General features: G+C 41.8%; 1 protein-coding gene across 1 annotated transcript in view; it reads right to left on the bottom strand.

The window, feature by feature from the left end:
- efcab6 (EF-hand calcium binding domain 6) overlaps positions 1–20219 on the bottom strand; it is a 24158-nt gene extending 3939 nt beyond the window's left edge. The window contains exons 1-22 of the mRNA XM_022256173.2: positions 20079–20219; positions 19242–19442; positions 17836–17951; positions 16743–16969; positions 14573–14776; positions 13713–13831; positions 13382–13506; positions 12830–12978; positions 12320–12430; positions 11723–11843; positions 11243–11413; positions 9761–9993; positions 8967–9134; positions 8465–8636; positions 7793–8041; positions 6652–6887; positions 4692–4907; positions 4058–4216; positions 3084–3311; positions 2403–2598; positions 1592–1783; positions 652–885 (exon numbers count right to left, since the gene is read on the bottom strand). Coding sequence (XP_022111865.2) covers positions 652–885; positions 1592–1783; positions 2403–2598; positions 3084–3311; positions 4058–4216; positions 4692–4907; positions 6652–6887; positions 7793–8041; positions 8465–8636; positions 8967–9134; positions 9761–9993; positions 11243–11413; positions 11723–11843; positions 12320–12430; positions 12830–12978; positions 13382–13506; positions 13713–13831; positions 14573–14776; positions 16743–16969; positions 17836–17951; positions 19242–19419 — 3804 coding nt within the window. The 5' untranslated portion in view covers positions 19420–19442; positions 20079–20219. The remainder of the gene's footprint in view (positions 1–651; positions 886–1591; positions 1784–2402; positions 2599–3083; positions 3312–4057; positions 4217–4691; positions 4908–6651; positions 6888–7792; positions 8042–8464; positions 8637–8966; positions 9135–9760; positions 9994–11242; positions 11414–11722; positions 11844–12319; positions 12431–12829; positions 12979–13381; positions 13507–13712; positions 13832–14572; positions 14777–16742; positions 16970–17835; positions 17952–19241; positions 19443–20078) is intronic.

Here is a 20219-nt window from a genome sequence, read left to right as displayed (position 1 = left end):
ACTCATCTGAAGGCCACCTGCTGCAACAGTTAATGGTGCTGTGGATTAATTCATCATGCATGCAACAGAGATGGATTTACTGCCTATGTGTGCCCATGTGTATACAGATCATGCAGGTGCCATATTGGACCTGTTTGTCATTTATACTTGTGTAGCAGGTGGGACAGAGTATATTTTACGGACAAGTAAAAAGAATTTAGCCTGCTATGCAAAGGTCAGGTTACTCTTTACATTTTTGTACTGTTCAGATCATCACGAGACCAGACACAAGACCAAACGCAAGTAGCATGCACACCCACAAAGGAGTACTTTTGTTGCAGTTCATTAGAACGGCCTATTTAGACTGGAAGTCTTGTGATAGTCTTGTGGGGTCTTGTGATAGTCTTAAGGTGTCTTAACTGCAAATCTTGCCTTGGTAGCCCCAACTGACTGTGAACAGCAAACTAATATACTCACACATTCTGTCCAAATCACCTGCTGTTCATGTAATGGGCTTCATTTTAGCCAACGCGATGCAGTCCCTCAACCACTACTAAAGGCATTACTCTACTGTCCAGAGACAGAATTTCTTGAATTTGACAAAGCTAAGTATTTCTTTGTACAAGTCACCCTCTCAACCAACAAGCTAGAGCTGACTGGTTTACAACGCACCTGATCAGGGTTCATCCGGAATCCGATTTCGTCCAAGACTGCCTTGAAGTCCTCCCTGCAGACGACACCGATCTTGGCATAGTCAATCTCGGCAAACCGCTCAGCAAACCGGTAGAAGCGTGCTGACACCGTCTCCCGCAGGTCTCGCTGGAGGTCTTCCAGGGTGTAGAGGGGCGGAGACCGAGACGTCTCCTCCTCTACTTTATTCAGGGAGTCAAACCAGTTGTTGGCAATCTGGACAGGAGCACAGATAAACGAGAGAAACTTGTGGATCGTTATCACAAAGTCACATACACACTGTTCATTACATATCAACTGCTTCATGTGGTGTGGAAAAACTAGCCTCTCAAATTGAGCCATGAAGCCTTCCATTTTCCAAAATGAGGCTGAGGAAAACCAGCATGCTCCATGGCTTGTGATGGACTTGCAGGAGCCTGAAGGGATTTATGATGAACTGGACTTTTACACTGCTCTTTTGTACTATGGGTAATTATTTTCAGAGCACAGCTAATTTCTCAACTTAGTAACTCCACAAATTTGGACTACAGTGACAAAAGAAATTACAATAAATTACAGGGGTTACGGGTGCAAAATACTAAGTTATGTTTCAGTCTGTCTTTCAAAAAATGCACCATACTAGACTTGCATATTTTTCACTTTACTCAATTTTATGAAGCTGATAACATCCTTGGGTAAAAATGACAAGTCTCATCTTATCTTCATGGGTGGTAAATCACAATGGCCATACTTGCATAGCCACAAAAAAAAAAGAACAACACCTCCCCACCAAAAAACCTCAGATTACCAGCTCCAAATTCATTAGATTTTCTGTATCATGGTTCTTGGCACAAATATTTACAAAACACTGTCTGCTCAGCAAATGCCTCCATGATATTGAAGCATAAAAAAGTCAAGGTTTTCTATAAATGAAAATACTGACCTCATCCTCATTGGTGGTGAACTCCTCCAGGAAGGCCAGGTAGCTGAGGGTCAGGTCAGAGTGCAACCGTACCTTAGTCATGAGGTGTTTGAACTGCTTGTCGGTCAGCTTGAAACAGAAGTTGTCTAGGACACGCCGCAGCTGCGGAGCTGTGATGCGTCCCGACTTGCCCTTGTCAAAAGCCCCAAAGGCCTGAAGCAGGTAGGAAAAAAAAACAGAAGGGCCTTGACATGTTACACATTTTTCACTGGAGTTCATGTGCTGCCTGGCAGGAAGGCATAATTTAAACCATCTGTGATATTTGTGTGGGAAAAAAGACAAAAACAATCAAATAAAAATTAAAAATAGCCGGAACACACTTCTTCTTGACAAGTCAAAGCAGTTGCATGTGACAGATCTCTTTTGTAAGTTTGTGAGGTTCTAAAAAGAACCTTGGAACTTAACAAGTTTATAAACATGATCATTTGTGAGAGTTAGGCTCAAAAGGTTATGAAATGCCAAATCCAAGAATATCTGAAATCAAGAACACACAGTTGTCAGTTAGCATTAATGTTGAGTTTCTTGTTTGCTGCTTTGACGTAAAATAGTCCCATGACACAAACAAATATCTTCGGTACGTATCTTCGGCAAGTACGGATCCATTGCAGTTGTGTTCTTACCCTCATTAAAGGCAACACGAAACCATATCATGTTTACATAAAAATGTGACAACTGTGATTTTTCACACTAATGGTCATAAAAATGCAGTTACTGGGCACCAGCAAATTTTGACAAATTCAAGCATGATGTTCACTTTGACCTTTGAACTTACAGCTTTGAGGATAGGTAGCTGTGTGGCCATCATCCGCTTGAGTTTCTTGATGGCTTTGTCGGGGTTCAGCAGGGAGAAACTCTCGGGTCGTACCACCGGGGGGTTCTTCTGCCGATAGCGCAATTCCCTGGCCTCATCAAATGCGTCCAGAAATTGGATGTAGGAGAGTTTGCCTTTGTCTGATTGGACACCGATTCTACAAGATTAAAAGAACATAGGATAGAAAGGAAGGAATGATTGCGCACAGGATGCTTCTTTATAAAGTTGCCTTGTGAATGAACGAACTTTGATTTCAGCGAAACTGATTTTGTGCTGCAATATAAGTCTGCTGACTTCTATCTATTAGGTGGGATTTTATTTACTGCAAAATCAAACATCGATTTTCTTATATCTAGGCTTTCATATCAATGTTGCTTTTTCCATAGCTAATAGTTTCAGAGCAAACAGTGTCCAAGATCTGCCATCATGTGATATAAAAGTCTCATTTGAAAGGCCACTTTTAAACTTCTTTTATTTGAGTTCTAAGCTTGAGAGATGTTTTACGATTGGAAAAACTGTGACAGGAATCTTTGAACAGTCATAAGTTAAGATGTTTATTTTCTATGTGAAACAACTAGAACCTCCATAGGCAAAGATTTTTACCAATTAACGCGACCCGAAGAAGAAAAAGAACAGACTCACCTTTGTAAAAACTCGGCAAATGTGTCATCATCCACAAGGTAATTGTGATCCAGCAACACTCGCTTGAGTTCCTTGACAGTAATGTGACCTGTCTTGCTGAGGTCAAGCTCATTGAAGGCCGTCTGGAAGGACGCGTATCGGTCTCTGAATCGGTCCTTCAGGGCCTGCTCCAGCTGACTAGCGGAGATAAAGGTGGCGTTGGAGGCCTGGTTGACAGTGATGTTCATCCTTGAAAACAGGGGCAATGTAAAGTTTCATGGGGAGGTCAGGAACCTGAAAAACTTCCCAAAACTACTTTTTATCTACAGATGCAAATGCAGATATATCTGTGTGATTTTTGAAACCAAAGCACCTTTGGCAAGACTGAGTCCATTAAATACCCACCTGTTTTTTGACAAATCACAGCCATGGCTGCACAACCAAATGCCCTGCAAGTGTCGACCTGCATTCATTTCTAAGAATAACAGCTGCTCAAAGCCATTGAAAGTAAAATCAGCTTCACAAAAACAGCTTACCAGCTGAGGGCAACGTTGGGCATGAACTATACATGTAGTTTGACCACCAGTCACTTACTTTAAATGCCCAATATAGTCAGACTTGAAGGATCTGAGACAAAGATTTTGTCAAATCTCACCATGACTCGCATTTTGCCATGGGCAACCCTCTCAGTGTTCATGGCCAATGACATCTCATACAATTATGTTAACGTGAATAGTTCCCTTCATATCAATAAATAAAATAAGCTGTTGACAAACAGCGTTGCAACCATGCCCCACGGCCGGCTTGGCTCCAAATGGGAAACTAGATGATCCAAACCATTCATCATAAGGATGACGCTGGTTGAAGTTTTGGTGAACTATAATCATCGCTCGAACTTATCCCAAATGTCACAACTGGTTTTTGCCAAGCACATCCATTTGCTGAGCACATTTTCTGTTTAGCAGCTTCTATAAACTTGACCCCTCAGTTCTTACTGTTTATCCATCTGGTTAATGTGATGGTTCTCCAGAGCCTCGTAGGAATCCTCAACAATCCTCCGGCTGACCCCGGCGTCATCCCCAGGTGCAAAGGTCTTGCCCATCATGCGCAGAAAATGCTGATGGTCGATGTAGCCTTTGTTGTTCACATCGTACCTATGTTAAGTGTTAAACAAAAAATCTCATATCATCAATTAACAACGTCCTCAAGTCTTGCAAAAACTCTGGATTTTTGGCTCATATCCCCTGCTATTTTAGGTATGTGAATTTAGCGAGTGAATTGATAATACCTGATTAAAGACCACGAAATAAGCAAGTTTTGTGTGGATCTTCCTCTTCGATAAAATCTGAGTTTTGAAATTCCGCGACAATGCACAACTTGGTCAATGTTTCCAAATAAAACGTTATGTAAGAATTAATGTTATGGGAAAAACATGGAACAACATCAGCCAGATAAGACAACTCTTTTAAAAATTGAATTGCCAAAACAAATGAATAAAATCTTTCATTAAATTTGGCAAATCAAGTTTTAATCTATTAATATTGACAAAGGAATTTTAACACTGGATATAATACTAATGTAATTCCATCCTAGAAATTCTGAAGACAATAAAAAAAGCAGACGACATACTTTTTCCAGAGGAGCTCAAATTCCTCCTTGGTCATAGGAAGCATGAAGGTGTAGAGCAGATCTCTTAGCTCCTTCTTAGTGATGACGCCGTTGCCGTTCTTATCGATGGACATGAAGGCCTTGGCTAGGTCCTGGTACTGTCGCTGTGCCTTGGTCACCAGGATATCATGGACCTGGTCGGCAGCGAGTTGGATGGGGTCTAAGGTCCTGTTGAACCTGTGTGGAATTTGGAAAATCCCAAACAACTCAACTCGTGGTATTTAGAGCAGCAACTCCCCCCCCCCAAAAAAAAAAACTACCCACCAGTGATGCAGGCAACTTGGTACAAAAATTAGTCTATTCTGGGTGGTGGCCAACACAGGACCCATATCTAAATTTGGTACAACGAAGCATTTGCAACAAAAATCCACCACTGTAGTTTCCACTTGCACAAATCAATGGATTAAATTCTTGCTGGGAATGTCACAAATGTGCAGAGTTTGCCTTTGTACCAGGTCCCCCACTGGCCTGATAGTAGCAGTGTTGTAGTCGAGTACTTTCCGAGTACCAACGTTCTCCACAAAGTACTGAACTGAGTAAGAGGGGATAAAGCCAGAGTGCACAGGCATTTGGTGATAAATGTGCAAAGGTAAGATTACCAAATAAATGTTAGACTTCAGACACTCCCAGTTGTGTAAAATTTAAGTTTTAAGGAGAAAAGTACTCGGAAGTACTCGGCCGAGTACTTTCCGAGTACTTTTCTCCAAAAAAGTTAATTTTAATCAAACAGTGAAGGTCTGAAGTCATTATATTGCTTTGTAATCTTACCTTTATGCATGTACCAGCAAATGCCAATGTACTTTAGCTTTGTTCCCTCCTAACTAGTTAAATATTTGGTAGAGAACTTGGTTCTCAAAAAGTACTCGACTACATCACTGGATAGCAGACGGTCATAGTTGGGTATTTCATACTCAAAAGTGCTTTGCAAGCACTCAGAGTACCCAAGTCTCCATTTCACCCACCAATTATCCACATAATTAACCGCTTCCTGCCAGGCGACCCGTTTTTGAGCACATAGGCTTTATATGCAGAGCCGGGAAGCCCGGAACTGGGACAAAAGAGTTGGGCCTTACAACAAAAGACTGAGCTGCTGGGCATTGCCGACATTTTTTCGCTCTCAATAGAGGAGACAATCCAGCCTTGTTTTGAAACAGTATACCACGATTTGAGGCATTTAGAGCGAACGGATTACCACCGGGGACAAAAGCGCTCCACCACCACAGCGATGAGCCACACAGCAGCGCTGCACGCTAATCTGGCCCCTATTGAAAAAAGGTCAGCAGTGCACTGTGCCGGTTTCGGGAACAAAAGAATCTTATGTAACACCGCACAATCTGGGCTCTTTTTCCAAGGCTGCAGGCCTGGCTGAAATATTCAGGAGTTAATGAATTTTACCTGTCAACTTTAGAATAGTGCCCAAAGAATCCTTCATTTTTTATAAACGGCCATTAAATGAATTGATGAATTTTGAAGAATTTTGAAAATGGAAAATCTTGAAAATGAGCTGGCCTCTTGTCTTGCTCAAGAAAACTCCACCCGGCAGCAAGTGGTTAACTTGATCAAATCACATTTGGACTATGTAACACTTACTAATTGACTTTAGGTGACTGATTGACCGACTGACTGAACCCATTCCTTGAGAAAACTGTTGTTGTCTTGAGCAATTTTAAGGTTTTAATAAATTTTAATGTGATGTTGGTTTTCTTGTGTAATTAAAAACTGTTTTCATTTTTTTTTACTGGGACCCATGGATGATCAGAGCTACCAGCACTAAATGGGAAACTCCAGCTTAAACGGGAAATAAATAAATAAATCAACTTTAACGAAGACATTTCTACTTGCTAGTGAAAGTACTTGTGATCAACGCTGTCAGCAACACTAGTGGAGTACTTTTTAATCACTGGACTGTCACACTGTGTACCTGTGATCAGAATCCAGCCATTTATGACTGCCTGGTGCATCCACCACCTGGAACCGTTCCAGGAAGTCTCGATAGCTCAGCTTGGTTCTCTTGTTGATGGCCAACTTGCTCATCAGCCGCTTAAACTCCTCCTCTGAGATGGTGAACATTAATGCATCCATCAGGTGTCGGAAGTCGTCTTGTTCCACCAGTCCATCGTGGTTGTCATCCAGCTTGTAGAAAGTGGTGCGCAGGCTCTGTGTTTTTAGGATCATAAAAAAAAAATGTCGGGAAATTGGTTTTAAAAAATTTCAATAGAATGTCTCAAAAAGTTTTCAAACGCCCTATTTGACATGCAGCACTGTCTAAATGGGTGCAAACCTTGGTAGGTTATAGCACTGTCTAAATGGGTGCAAACCTTGGTAGGTTATAGCACTGTCTAAATGGTTGCAAACCTTGGTAGGTTATAGCACTGTCTAAATGGGTGCAAACCTTGGTAGGTTATAGCACTGTCTAAATGGGTGCAAACCTTGGTAGGTTATAGCACTGTCTAAATGGGTGCAAGCCTTGGTAGGTTATAGCACTGTCTAAATGGGTGCAAGCCTTGGTAGGTTATTTCCATGTTGACAGATGTGTACTGTAAAGTGGCACTGTTTGAGACAAGTTCAGGTCTGACCAGCAAAGGGAACATTGCCATATTCATACTGAAGAATTTTTAATATTATTGAAGTTGCTGCCTTATAGGACTGGAAAAGTACTTATCAAATTTAACTTGTATGCTAATGCTTAGAGCACTTAACTTTAGATGAAACTGATTAGTTACATGTATGTCACAAATAAAAACGATTTTTATTCATGATTTGGCAAACCTGTTCTTTGAAAAAAAATGTAAATACAATGCCAAAACAACTGCTCTCCGCTGATGACATCTATGGGTGTTGAGGAGGGCATACAGCACTAACAGCTTCACCTGAGGCAAGGACACCCTTCTCACAAGGTCAACAACATGCAAAGGCGGAGGGATTTATCTGTCAAGGAGGAGGAGTTGAGCAGGCAACCGAAGCAGGCAATTGCTCGTTTTATCTTTCATTTTCCAATTTTTAATGGCTTAGGAAGGAAGTTCAAACTTTCTTAAACAGCATAGATCCACCTGTGAACTCACCCCAAAGGCCTGCCTCATCTTGTCCATGAGCTGGCCCTCCACCTCCTCTGCCGTCATGTTGTACAGTGGTAGCTCTGTGTAACGGTGATTGGGCACTCGCTGGATCTCCTCCCCTGGACCCCCGGCCCTGGGATCCTCAAATTGCTCCACAAAGTCTGAATAAGTTAGGGGGCCTCGGTTGAAGCCGATGACCTCACACAGGTGACCGAACTGCTCATCCGACATGTACATCCCAAAGGACTCCAGTACCTATGACATCAAAAGAGTACTGTTAGACACAAAACCCCTGACTAGCCCTTAACTCCTAGGGTGTAAGTAAAATCATATTGACTCTTAGGGTTAATAGCCAGAAGCTAACGAAATGAAGATGACAAAGTGTACATGTATGCTGTATGGTTCTGACATTTAATTGATTGGTATGGACAACTTCATTCCTTGAACATACATTACAGCTAAATATTCCGATTATATATATATGCAATCTTATACTTTAAGTTAAGGGTGAGGTGCATTTGGATACTTTTAGAAACTGTGACCAACTTATCAAACCTGATGAGACGAGAAATATTAGTGACTGCAAGAGAACTGGTGCTTCATTCATCTCACACGAGAAAGGGAACAACAGTCTTGAAACAAGGCTACAAAGGTAAAATGCACCTGTCAACCACATACCTCCCTGAATTCTTTCTTGTACAGTTTGCCTCTCCTGTTTTTGCAGTAACGCAGGAAATTCTCCCGGATGCGACCCGATTTCTGAGCCATGCGGTCCTTCAGCTTGACCATCACTTCGTCAGCTGACATCTGGTTCGTCCTCTCCAGAGCATTCAGCTGCACGTTGGTCAGCCTGTTGAAACAGAGGGAGAACAGTGAGGCTGTGTCCAAAAGTTATGGCTACGGCTGGACATAGCACATCTGCCCACAGGGCAGCCACTGGCAAGTAGCTACAGCCACTTGCAGTCAAGTCCACAGTAGGTCCAATACAAGTTAAGTCACAAGTCAATAACAAGTCTAAGCACACGTCTGATCACAGATGACAGAAGGCGAACAATGGCACATTTTATCATGATTCATTTGAATGCCTTGTGACTTGACTCGGATGACTTGTGACTAACTCATGAATACCTTGAGGTTGACACGAACATCGGTAATTACAACTGTAGGCAACCTGACTAACCTGATATCCAGGTCGGCTTGTCTCTGCTGCTCACTTAGATCACTCAAGACCTGTATCCGTGTGCTTGGACCTACCAAGTCCCCTGGGGAGACATCTACACCCAGCTTCTGCAAGAACTCGGCAAACATGATCTTGCCGTCGGGGGATTCCTCGCACTGACTCCATAACCTGCCAAAGAAAGTTCGTAAGTGGATCTTGGCTTGAGGGCTCTAGAATTCATTCAAGAGGGGTCAGAAAGCTGGAACTAGGAACAATGAGAACTGACAACTTTACAACTAAACTCTGTCTCTCAAATCTAAGAAATACTTCGGATTCATATTCGTTCAACCTAGTCTGGACAGGATTGCAAGTACCTAATGATGTCGGCAAAACAACTGGTGAGTGGTATGTTTTTACTAGCAATCAGACAGTCAAGGCTTTCATATCTTAACTCAGAGAACTGGGAATTCTAGGAAAACGTAGAAAAAGGATTGTTATGTTATGAAAAACCTTCACAAGGCAACACTTAGGGTTTTTCATGCTATAGGAAAACTCAGGCTATGCTCTTTCCAGGATGTAATTTTTTTAATAACACTTGCAATGAAAACAATGAGATTCTACTCATTAAATTTTGAAAGAGCTTCAATTAGAAACTAGTAACCTAGCCTATAGATTTTTCGCCAAATTAAACCTTTTTTCACATTTTAATGTAGCCTGCATTACCAGAAGAGTTTTAAAATATCAGTTTTGAGAAATCACTGCTCTTAGAAAGGTTATGATCAATGGAGAGAGGAAAGATCGACGCACAGACTTACACATCAAAATGTTCATCCGAGACCGGAAGCACATGGCGATTGAGGATCTTCTTCAGACTCTTGTAGCCAATTGCTCCAGTGCCTTCGGGATCGGCCAAGCGAAATGCCGAGCTGATGCTCTTCCAGTACTCCTCAATCTTCTCCCGCAGGATGTCTTCCACAGTGGACCAGGCCAGGTTAGCCGGCGCCCGGTCATTCCAGCGGTGTTCCGAGTCCAGCCACTTGTGACCCTCCTGGATTACACAGAGAGGAAAATGAATGAAATTGCAGAGAGAGAGAGAGAGCTCTGTGTAACGTGAGAAATGTCCACAGTAAAGAGAACAAGAACTGTGAAAAGTGATTCTAGCACAGCCTCTGAAAGTGAATGTAATTCTAAGTCCCCATGGATATTGAATAGAAATGCTGCTTTGCACACTGCATTAACCCCCTGATGACAGGAATTTCTTTCCGAAAGCCGACTCCAAGAATTCCAGCCTCGTTTGGCCACGAAGGCCACCTGCCAAAACCGCGAATTCTCGGTTTGTGGCCCAGCGTGCTCTGCATGTTTTGAATTACACGGTGAAAAAGCTGATTGTTCGGTGGCATGCGGCTCTACTCACCCTTCCACATCCCTTTGCCTCTTTTCAAAGTGGGGGCTATTTTGAAGCTGGTGATTATGATGCAAATTCGGTCTTTTCATTTCTGGGCTACAAACAAAGGCCAATCACCATATATACAAGAGCCAGGGTCTGCCTTCTTTCACCGTGTTCGCTCGAGCGTGGGCCGAGAATAATAGCTGAAGAGCAGACTGAGGATCTCAATTTTTACGCCGGCTATATTCGCATCCTGGCGCGAAGGGGTTGAATACCTCATGTTGGCCATGCCCTTTTTCCATATTGTTATGGAAAAAACACCTCATTTCATCACACTGTGAAAAAACTTTCAACCTACAGGATGCAACAAGCTTTCTGTTGTACCTTATTACAGTCAGCATTAGATTTAAGAATGTTTTGTTTTCCTTCTATGTATGTACAAATTCATTTTTGCACATCCTAAATGCTAACACTCAATATTTTGTTTACAACATTTTTTTTAACCCCTCCGGCGACGGCAAGAGCCGTGGCTTTGTGTGAGGATTAGTGCATACCACACATATAATCTATTCACCATGCAGCTGCTGGTTCAATGGGGCCTGCTGATGGTCAAAGCCCTCCATTCAGGGTATACCACAGCAAAGCAGTCACGGTCAAAGGAATAACCGGCGCGAAGTGGTTCATGCCAGTGTCATTCTCATTAAACCCACTTCAAGATCCAACAAGACCAACACAGCACCTTGAGTCTGAATTATGTCACAAGCTATTCAAATGAACTGCAACAAAGCATTCCGTTTTTCAATATTAACCCTGTTACTTGTGACTGTATGGTCCTAACTGCATGTACATCACTGATTATCGTCAAATCTTGCTGGTTGTCTCAGGGATCTTGAATGTTCCATGTTAATACCTTTGTCTCTCTGACTTCAAACAAGTCCAGGAATGCATGGTAATTGATATTATTTTCGTTGTTGGGGTCCAGCTTTGCCACCAGTCCCTTGAACTGCTGTTCCTTCAGACGTATCGTGAATTTGTCCAGGATCTTGCGTAGTTCCTTCCGGGTGACCTTCCCATCACGATTCTGGCAAAATGTTCAAAAGTAATAAAAAGATCCTAAAATGACAACTTAAAATAAATCTCCAATTCTTATTGCCACGGTCATTGTTGGTTTCTTAACTTGAGGTGCACGCACGTCAGCGAGTCACAAACCAAGTCTGTTGAAGCATTTAAAACTTGCATACAGCTGGCATATAAGCATGGTACCACCTTAGTCAAGACGTCTGATTGTGGTTGCCCCTTAAGTCTGCAGCCCCTTCAAACCCCTCCTCCCTAATGAAGCATATTTGTGCTCGGCACTCCGGCAATACACAGCACGCACAAAGCAGCATACCTGATCAAATGCCAGGAAAGCCTCCTTGATGGACGGGTACATGTTGGTGACGTGCTTGTGTAGCAGTGTGAGTATTTCTTCAACCTCCATCTCTCTGTCTCCTTCCCGGATGGGATTCACTCTACCAGTGTTACACAGGCAACAACCATTGTTTGAGTCAGTGTACACACCAACAAATTTATGCAAGTGGTTATTACAAATCTGATTTGGTGCAGACACTCACTTTAACTTAATACAATATAGGGTTTTTGTTGTTAAGGTCATTTGAAGTTCATGGCAACACGCATGTTTAATAGCCTATGTGCATTGAGGACGATGAAGGACATGACTATAAATTTTTGATTGACACGTGGCCGGTTTTCACACGACAACATTGAAGACATTACTGATAAAACTCCTTGAGGCTCAGCGTGTGAAAAAAATGAACTGCACAATAATGAGAAATGGTTAGTGGGGGACTGGGAGGGGGCAGATTCTTTTTGGAGTTAACTCGGAAACCGGCACGATTATTTAAGAAGAGTGAACGAAAGACCAATTTGTCAGGAGAAATGGCAGAGCATTACTACCAAAGCAGAAGGAGAGTCTTTGACAACTTACTTGTGGTTGGGCTTGATTGGAATGGTCTGACTATTGCCTTCAATTCTGGGATTCTGGAACTTCTCCAAGAAGTGTTCCCATGGAATCTTGTGGGAGGCCTTCAATCCAAACCTAGGAGAAAGAAGAAACACAAAGGAAAATGGGGCCATTTGCAAGGAAGAATTTCAGTACCTAGAGAAGAAACTCAAACAAAGGAACTACTCAAATAACAAAAAGGAACAATGGGAAATAAGTTTTGTAAGTACTCGAGTAATTAAGTACATTTCTTGCAGGATGCAGGTGTGTACACATTCAGTTGAAAATTTGGCTGGCAGCTGGCTAGCGGCTGCAGTTATTTCCCACAGACTCGTGTGTTGTTGCCAGCCACAGCCGCATGATTTTGATCAAGTCTTAATAAGTTCTTCCAAGTAACTCACACATAGCCACCTACATGTATAGCTTATGCAGTGTCAACATCTCCTTCTGTTTATACAAAGAAAAAAATCCCCCCACATGGGACTTTCAGCTTACTTATCCATGAGCTGGGCAAATAGCTGGTCAGACATCGGCAGAGTGAACTGGACCAAAATGCTCTTCAGATCCTCCAGGGACACGAAGCCATCTTGCCTGGCATCAAACGCCATGAACATTTTCTTGAGGTTCACGTAATTTTCCTTCAGCTGCACATAAAATTGCAGAATTCAGATCTTCAGACACAAGAAAAACCAGGTACAATTCTGGTGGCAAAATCTGAAGTATATTTCAGATGAAAACCAGAAGATCGTTATCATCCGTTACGTACATTTAAGAGGAAAGTAGCTAATTTGCATTTTGGAATTTTGGAATAAATTTATCACATAGAGTGCTGGCTAAAGATCAATTAAAATGAGATGAGAAAATACCGGTAACTGACAGCTGATCATGCTGAGGAGACATATTAAGTTGTTTTTTTGAGGCAAAAACTGCACAAACAATAAAAAAGAGAGACTACTTCACTTTTCTGTTCGACAGCACATGTCAGTTTGTCGGAGTTGTCTAATACCTCTACTCAGATGACAGAATTGCAGAAATTACTGCACTAACCCTTCTGCGAAGCTCGGCTTCAATTTGGGGGAAGGTCATCCCTCGGACGGAGTCATCGGATCCGTTAAAGATGGCTAGTTTTTCAACTTGTTTTGCCCTGTTCTGCTCTCGCTCGGAGAAGGACACTGGAAAGATGTGAGGGGAAAAGTTTGACGACTGGATCGAGATTTATCTCTGTATACTGCCCATACACCAGCAATGTTAGAAATGTCAGGACCTTTCCAACTGGTATTTGTAATTGGAGCAGCATGAAGTCAAGATATGGACAGCTATGTGTCAACGGATGAAGACATTTAGGGAAGTCATTTCTGATGTTAGTTTTTGCGCTCACCTGGCTTGGTGCTCTCAGGAAACATGGCATCATGACGTTTGACATTGACACCTAGTCTCTGGAGAAATTCCTTATAATTGACAACTCCATTGTGGTGAAAGTCATAACGAGACCACAACCTATAGAAAGAAAACCAACCAAACATTGGAGGTCAATACTTATTAAGATATTCAGGGACACAAGCAGCTATTCCTCATAACTCCTCTTAGGGGATAGCAGCTTAATTTCTCGCACCTCAGGAACAAACACCCACTTTAGTAGGTTCTAAATTTTGCACAAAATATATGCAAATTCTTCAAAGGGTGCTTAATCACCATTTCTAGATCCCCTTTGACTCATCTCCATCAATCAGGCTCGGGTGTCAATGTTTGCAGACACTGAACTACTGAGCTAATTACTGAAGTGGTTTTACAGAAGAGCAAATCAGGTACTAAAGCCATGAGAGGCTTGCCATAGAATGGTGACACAAAGATACACCATATTCGGGGGGGAGGGGACAATTTCAGTCAGATTCCCCAACGTGGTGTATTCAATTGGAAATTTTAAATTAAAAGAACCAGACTCTATTCTACAATTTCATTCCGACCCCCGAAAATCCCCTGGTACCATCCCATCAAGGGCTCCAAAGGTATACAATACATTCAGGAATACGACTGAATACGGTCTATTGAGTTAGAATGAAATCAACATAAAACTAGTCTTATATAAAAGGCAGTTAAAAAATCTGCATGGGATGATAGTGACAAATCACCCATTACACCAATTCAACACCATGGCAAGGCTTTGGCTGTTTCAGTAAATAAAGACCAATGAAGAAAATACCAGTCCAGATGATGAAAACATATGGCGATAGTCCTCACCTGTCGTACTGTTCGTCACTCATCCGAAAGCAGTAGTTCTCAATCACCTTACGCAGTTCATGCTTCTGCACTTTGCCGTCTCGGTTGTAATCAAAGAGTTGCAGGCCCTTCAAGAAGTTCTTGAGGTATGCGCCCACCTTCTCCCTCAGCTGACGCTCCAAGACATCGATCCCCATATCCTGGGGGGATTTGGTGTAGCTGTACCTGTAACAATGACAACCATTCAATGGAACCATGTGGTTAGCAGTTTCGCAAGTGCATGTATAATGAGGTTCGAAAAGAATCAGCTATAAGTGCCTAGCCTGTGTTTACATGTACCAATACAGTACTCTCAATTAGACACGAAGTGAATGTTTGGACAGAGATACACATGAGATGTAAAGCATTCAAGAAAAAATGCAGTCTGGCTCGATTAAAAGTCTTATTCTGATTTCTTCTAAAATTACCAGGACGTCATTAAACTTTTATGTACAAACATTAAGGTTCCTATCCACAACTTAACCCCTTGATGACGGGAATTTCTTCCCGAAAGCCGACTCCAAGAATTCCAGCCTCGCTTGGCCACGAAGGCCACCTGCCAAACCGCAAATTCTTGGTTTGTGGCCCTACGTGCTCTGCATGCTTTGAATTACACGGTGAAAAGGCTGATTGTACAGTGGCATGCGGCTCTACTCACCCTTCAACATTACCTTTGCCTCTTTTCAAAGTGGGGACTATTGTGAAGCTGGTGATTATGATGCAAAATCGGTCTCTTCATTTCTGGGCTATGCACAAAGACCAATTACCATATATACAAGAGCCAGGGTCTGCCTTCTTTCATCGTGTTCGCTAGAGCATGGGCCGAGAATAATAGCTGAAAAGCGGGCTGAGGATCTCAATTTTTACGGCGGCTCTAGCTGCCTCCCGGTGCGAAGGGGTTAATGCCCATGTACACAGACCGTAAGACCAAGAATTTTCTTCAAATTTATGTCCACCGTACCACGATAAAATAAGTCAGAATCGGAAAAAAGCCTTGACTGCAACACAGCTTTAAGGGGGAAACAAATAGCTCTTGCTGATGATTTGATATGTGTAGAATTGGAATTAAATGAGCTGAATTATTCTTTGCAACTGCACACACCATGGCTGGATTGGTTTCTAAACCAACGGTTGCAGTAAAGTGCTCAGTATTTATAAAGTGTGTACCTGTCACAGGACGGACAAAAGCTAAGCAGTTATATGGTTTGTACTCAATGTCAGTATATCTAAAGGAAGCTCTGTAACTTAAACAGTGAATTGAGTATGTGGGGTTTAAATTGAAAAAAGCAAATAATTTGGCGCTTAATAAGAAAACACAAATGCTGGCCCCAAAACAGAGTGACTCAAAGCAATAAAAATCACCCAGCTTTAGATCAATAGCATAAGCCATTAATTTAAGCAGATCCAAGGAACTGTATCACATTTCTCAAAAGCCTGGACTATGATTATTGCCAGCATGCAAACTGCTCAATATAAAGCAAGATAGATTGTGTTTTATTGGCATTCCTTACACAAAACCAGATAAAATACAAACAAGCAGATCCAGCAACTGCGCAGAACAAATATCTAGGCATGGCTCAGTAACTAACTGAGGTCTTTGCATAACAAAATGCATATAAATCCAAGTATATGATTTTGCCAGGCCAGGGTGTGTTGGACAACAACGTGGCATCAGTTTGAAAAATTGCTTAGACAAATCTGAGGCTAAATGTACATTGCCTAGTCAGTGCAAAGCTATCACATACTCTGTAGGCTCCTTCACCAACTACCCCCACATTATTAAGTGGTGGTGCAAAATACCTACAGCAGGTTCACTTCTCTCTTTACGGCAAAGTGTATGAATGTCCCTTGCAATATCAAAGCAAATGAAGATGATATTTGTCAAATGATTCCCGGTCTAAAAGGATGAAAAATGACAAAGCTGGTTTCTTTTAATTTCAGGTTTTTTCAATTTCTTTCATAGTACTGTTACTTATTTATCCAAAACTGCAGAGCGCTTTTGTGCAAAACAATACCTAAATAAAAACAAAAAAAAATTCCAAAATATCAGAAGGAGGCTGGAAATAAAATATACAAAGGGTAACACATGACTGAAATCTAACCTCGAATTGCACGATATCACAACAACAAACAAAAGCAATTTCTTACTGACCTGTGACCTGAGGTCATTTTCCAGGATTCCCTGGAGCCTTCCCTACTGCTGGCAAACCTGTCCAGGAAGTTGCAGTAATTGATGGTCCCATTGGCATTGGCTGGCACCTTAGCTACCATAGCATCAAACTGCTCCCTAGTAAGCGGCTGGCAGTAGATGTCCAACACCCGCCGCAGCTCCCCTTTAGTAATGGCCAGACTCTGGTCGATGTCATAGTTTTGGCATGCCTGGGGTTAAGATGGATATGAGATGTTCAGTGAAGGATCAGTGAGCAAATTCACCATTTCTTGCTGTTATACTGTTTTTGTTTTTAGACTCATTTCCATTAAAAGAAGACCAGGTTCAACATCTCTTGACACAAAATGAAATTAACAAATTTGATGTTAACCAGAATTTTGCTATTAAAATCAATGCTGCTTCAGCTCATTAGGAACGTGTTTATTTTTCTTGATATGAAACAACTCCATGTAAGAATATTTCACAGGTTGCTCCCCAGCGAATAAAAGTCCTGGGTGGAAAGTGAGCAGCGAGGGTGAAGTGGCTTGCCCCAGGACACAACATACATGTTGGCCAACGACTGGATTCAAGCCCCTGACTCTCTGGTCATCAGTCACCAACCCTTAATCACTAGGCTGCATTCCCGCACAGGAGTTTGTCATCGAAGGTCACCGGTTATTCAGTTTAACAATGTCCACTCGGTTACAAGCTATGCCCTTTTCAGTTCATTTTGCCAGCCAACTGTAGCCTGATTGTATAAGGCTCAAAATGGCAAGAGTACAATGGTGTTGTAGCTGGGACCATCACATGACCTGACACAAGACCAGTCTAAAGAAAAGTAAAAAGTAACATGGTGAAAATTGGTAATGGAATGTTTTGACTGCAGTTCATTTTCAATAGTTTGTGACTTGGAGTCAGGCTGGAGGGAGGTCTTACACTGGTTTTGTGATGGCCTTGTGGGGCCCTGTGATGGTCTTAAAGGGTCTCGGCTACAACACTGTCTGACAGCCACTTCCAGTCTGCAAAGTGGAATAGCAGCCTATATTTTCCAGTGAGAGTCTTGGAGGCAATTCCTAGGGTTCAGTGTGTGGCCTACCTGTTTCAGGTCATGGTAATGCTGCCGGACTTTCTCTCTGATGAGCTGCTCCACTTCAATGATACTGAGTTGGGGATTGGGTGCCAGAACGGCATTGCCCACAGGTGCAGATGAGGCTGCAGGAATTCATCCAAAAATTGTTAAGGCTTTAAATGTACCTTTTCCCATCATTTAATATTCAGAAATACCTCAGACAGTCTCCATATATATTCGACAACATGCATCTTGATCGTGTATTAATATTTGATAATGCCCAATGAGAAGCGATAATACCCGCTACGTAAATCACGCACTGGCACCTGAATACGAGACACTTTAAATGATTCAGATTGGTCAAGAGTCTGTTTGCACACGACTTGCAATATAAGTCCATATAAGGAGGTTCTTTTGCACAACAATAAAATAAAATGGATGGGGGTGTTCCAAAAAAAGGAAGTAAAATTCTACAACAAAATCATTAGAAATCTATCATTTATTGATTTCTTTTGACTCTCTAACTAAAAAATTTATTTATGAATGGGAATAAATATACTACTTAAAAAAGTTACGGACTACTTTTTATTTTGTCTTTTGACTTTTCCCTGAAAATGTCCATTTTGAGAAACTGTGCATTTGATGTTTTGACAAATTTAAAAACGTTTTCATTCCAAGAACACCATCTAGACAGACAAAACATGAAAGAACTGGACCCCACTCATTGCTTGGAAAAAAATGACAAGTTAAGGAAAAAGTGGTCCTTAACTTTTGTGGAGTAGTATATGTGGTTGGCCGGTCTTAAACTTCGGTTTAAAAACCGGCTAAGGAGACTGAATGCCGACAATGCCCTCACCTGCAGCTTGGGCATCAGTCGATTCCATTCTCGTAAGTCAGTCTCAAAAACACATTTAAGACCGGCCAAGCACGTACATGTAAGGCCATTGTTCTTTTCAAATGTACATTACTTAATCAGCAGAGCTTCAACTGTACTAATGATCAACTAAAGTAACATTCAGTTGGCAATATGACAATCAGGCAGGAACAAACTTGGCAGCCATAACAGCATGCTGCCTTGTTGAAAAATTAAGCAGTTTATGACAAGGGATGGGCCAAGTGCAATTTTTAGTCATTAGTTGGGCTGGTGGTGGCCATACATGTATTAGCAACCACACGGATGATCAGGGAAATGTGACCTTAAAAATGTGGTAACGTGCTTGAAATGACTCGGTATCTTGTTTAAATAATATAGCCAAGTCATTTAACAAGATAACTACGTCATTTGAGATGGCTAAGTCATTTAAACAAAAGAGTAGATGTGTTCTTTAAATAAGATAGTTGTCCTATGTCATTTAAACAAGAATTTAAATTCTTTATACGACTTAAAAATATTTCCTTATACTGGTAGCAATACACTTTCGTAAGCAACAAACCTCTCGAGGGAGCCCTTTCCTCTATCCGCCCATATTCAAATGACCCACGCGATGCCCGACTGCCGGGGGTGCGGAGTCCGCCGGATGTCTTCAGGATATCCCTGGGTGTGAACATGACACCACCCGTGGCTGGGCGGAGACCTCCCATACTTGAACCAATGACTTGCGGGCTTGCCATGGCCAGCCACTCCAGGTGGAATTCTAGAAAAGAAGAGTAAAACAAAAAATATTGGACTTTCAATGTTCAGGCATTTTTAGTAATGGTGCGTAGGCTTACTTCAGGCAAACATAAAAACAAATTTGATGTCACAAAACACTTTAAATGTTAGGCCTTTGCTAATTCACATCACAAATATTTGGTCAGACATCACAGACATGTTTGTTTTTGGCCAAATATGGTTGAAGAAAATACCTAGGCCATGCATCTTAATATTTCCTGGGAGTGCAACTTCAGTTTCAAAGACTGTTAAAAATTATGTAAGGATAGGATAGGCTGTTACTAGTTTTATCGCACAGCTGTGGAAACTGGAAAATTTATATTTTGGAAAGGATATCTAAGACTTCAATGTCGACCAACTGTGAGCAGACTGTCCGACTGTCTCCAACATACACCTTCGAAAGCACAGACAAGATACAAGCAGCAAATGCAGACGCCGCAAAACATGAAAAGTCATGATTCGATTGCGCTGCGGTCATGGTGGTACATCGTAAGACAGGTACTGCCCTGCAGCATGTGCGGCTGCTTGAGCTGAACCTTCGTAATTTCAGACGGGACAAGGCTCTGAACCACAGCTCTTTAATCCTACAGTGATATGGCTAGACAAATCGACATTTTACCTGTTTATTTCCAAGTATTATTCTTGTTTCCTCATCGACCCCTCGCGAAAGATCGCGTTTACCTGTTTTTTTTTTACAGATGCAGACTTAACTTGTGCAGGAAGTTAGTAGGTGGTACCCGGCACACATGGGAGACTACAC

Source organism: Acanthaster planci, linkage group LG03, assembly GCF_054643075.1.
Source record: "Acanthaster planci isolate LZ-2023a linkage group LG03, COTS_SCS, whole genome shotgun sequence".
In the NCBI taxonomy this organism is placed as follows: Eukaryota; Metazoa; Echinodermata; class Asteroidea; order Valvatida; family Acanthasteridae; genus Acanthaster; species Acanthaster planci.
Note: the sequence above shows the minus strand (reverse complement) of the source record. Positions and strands in the feature narration are given on the sequence as shown.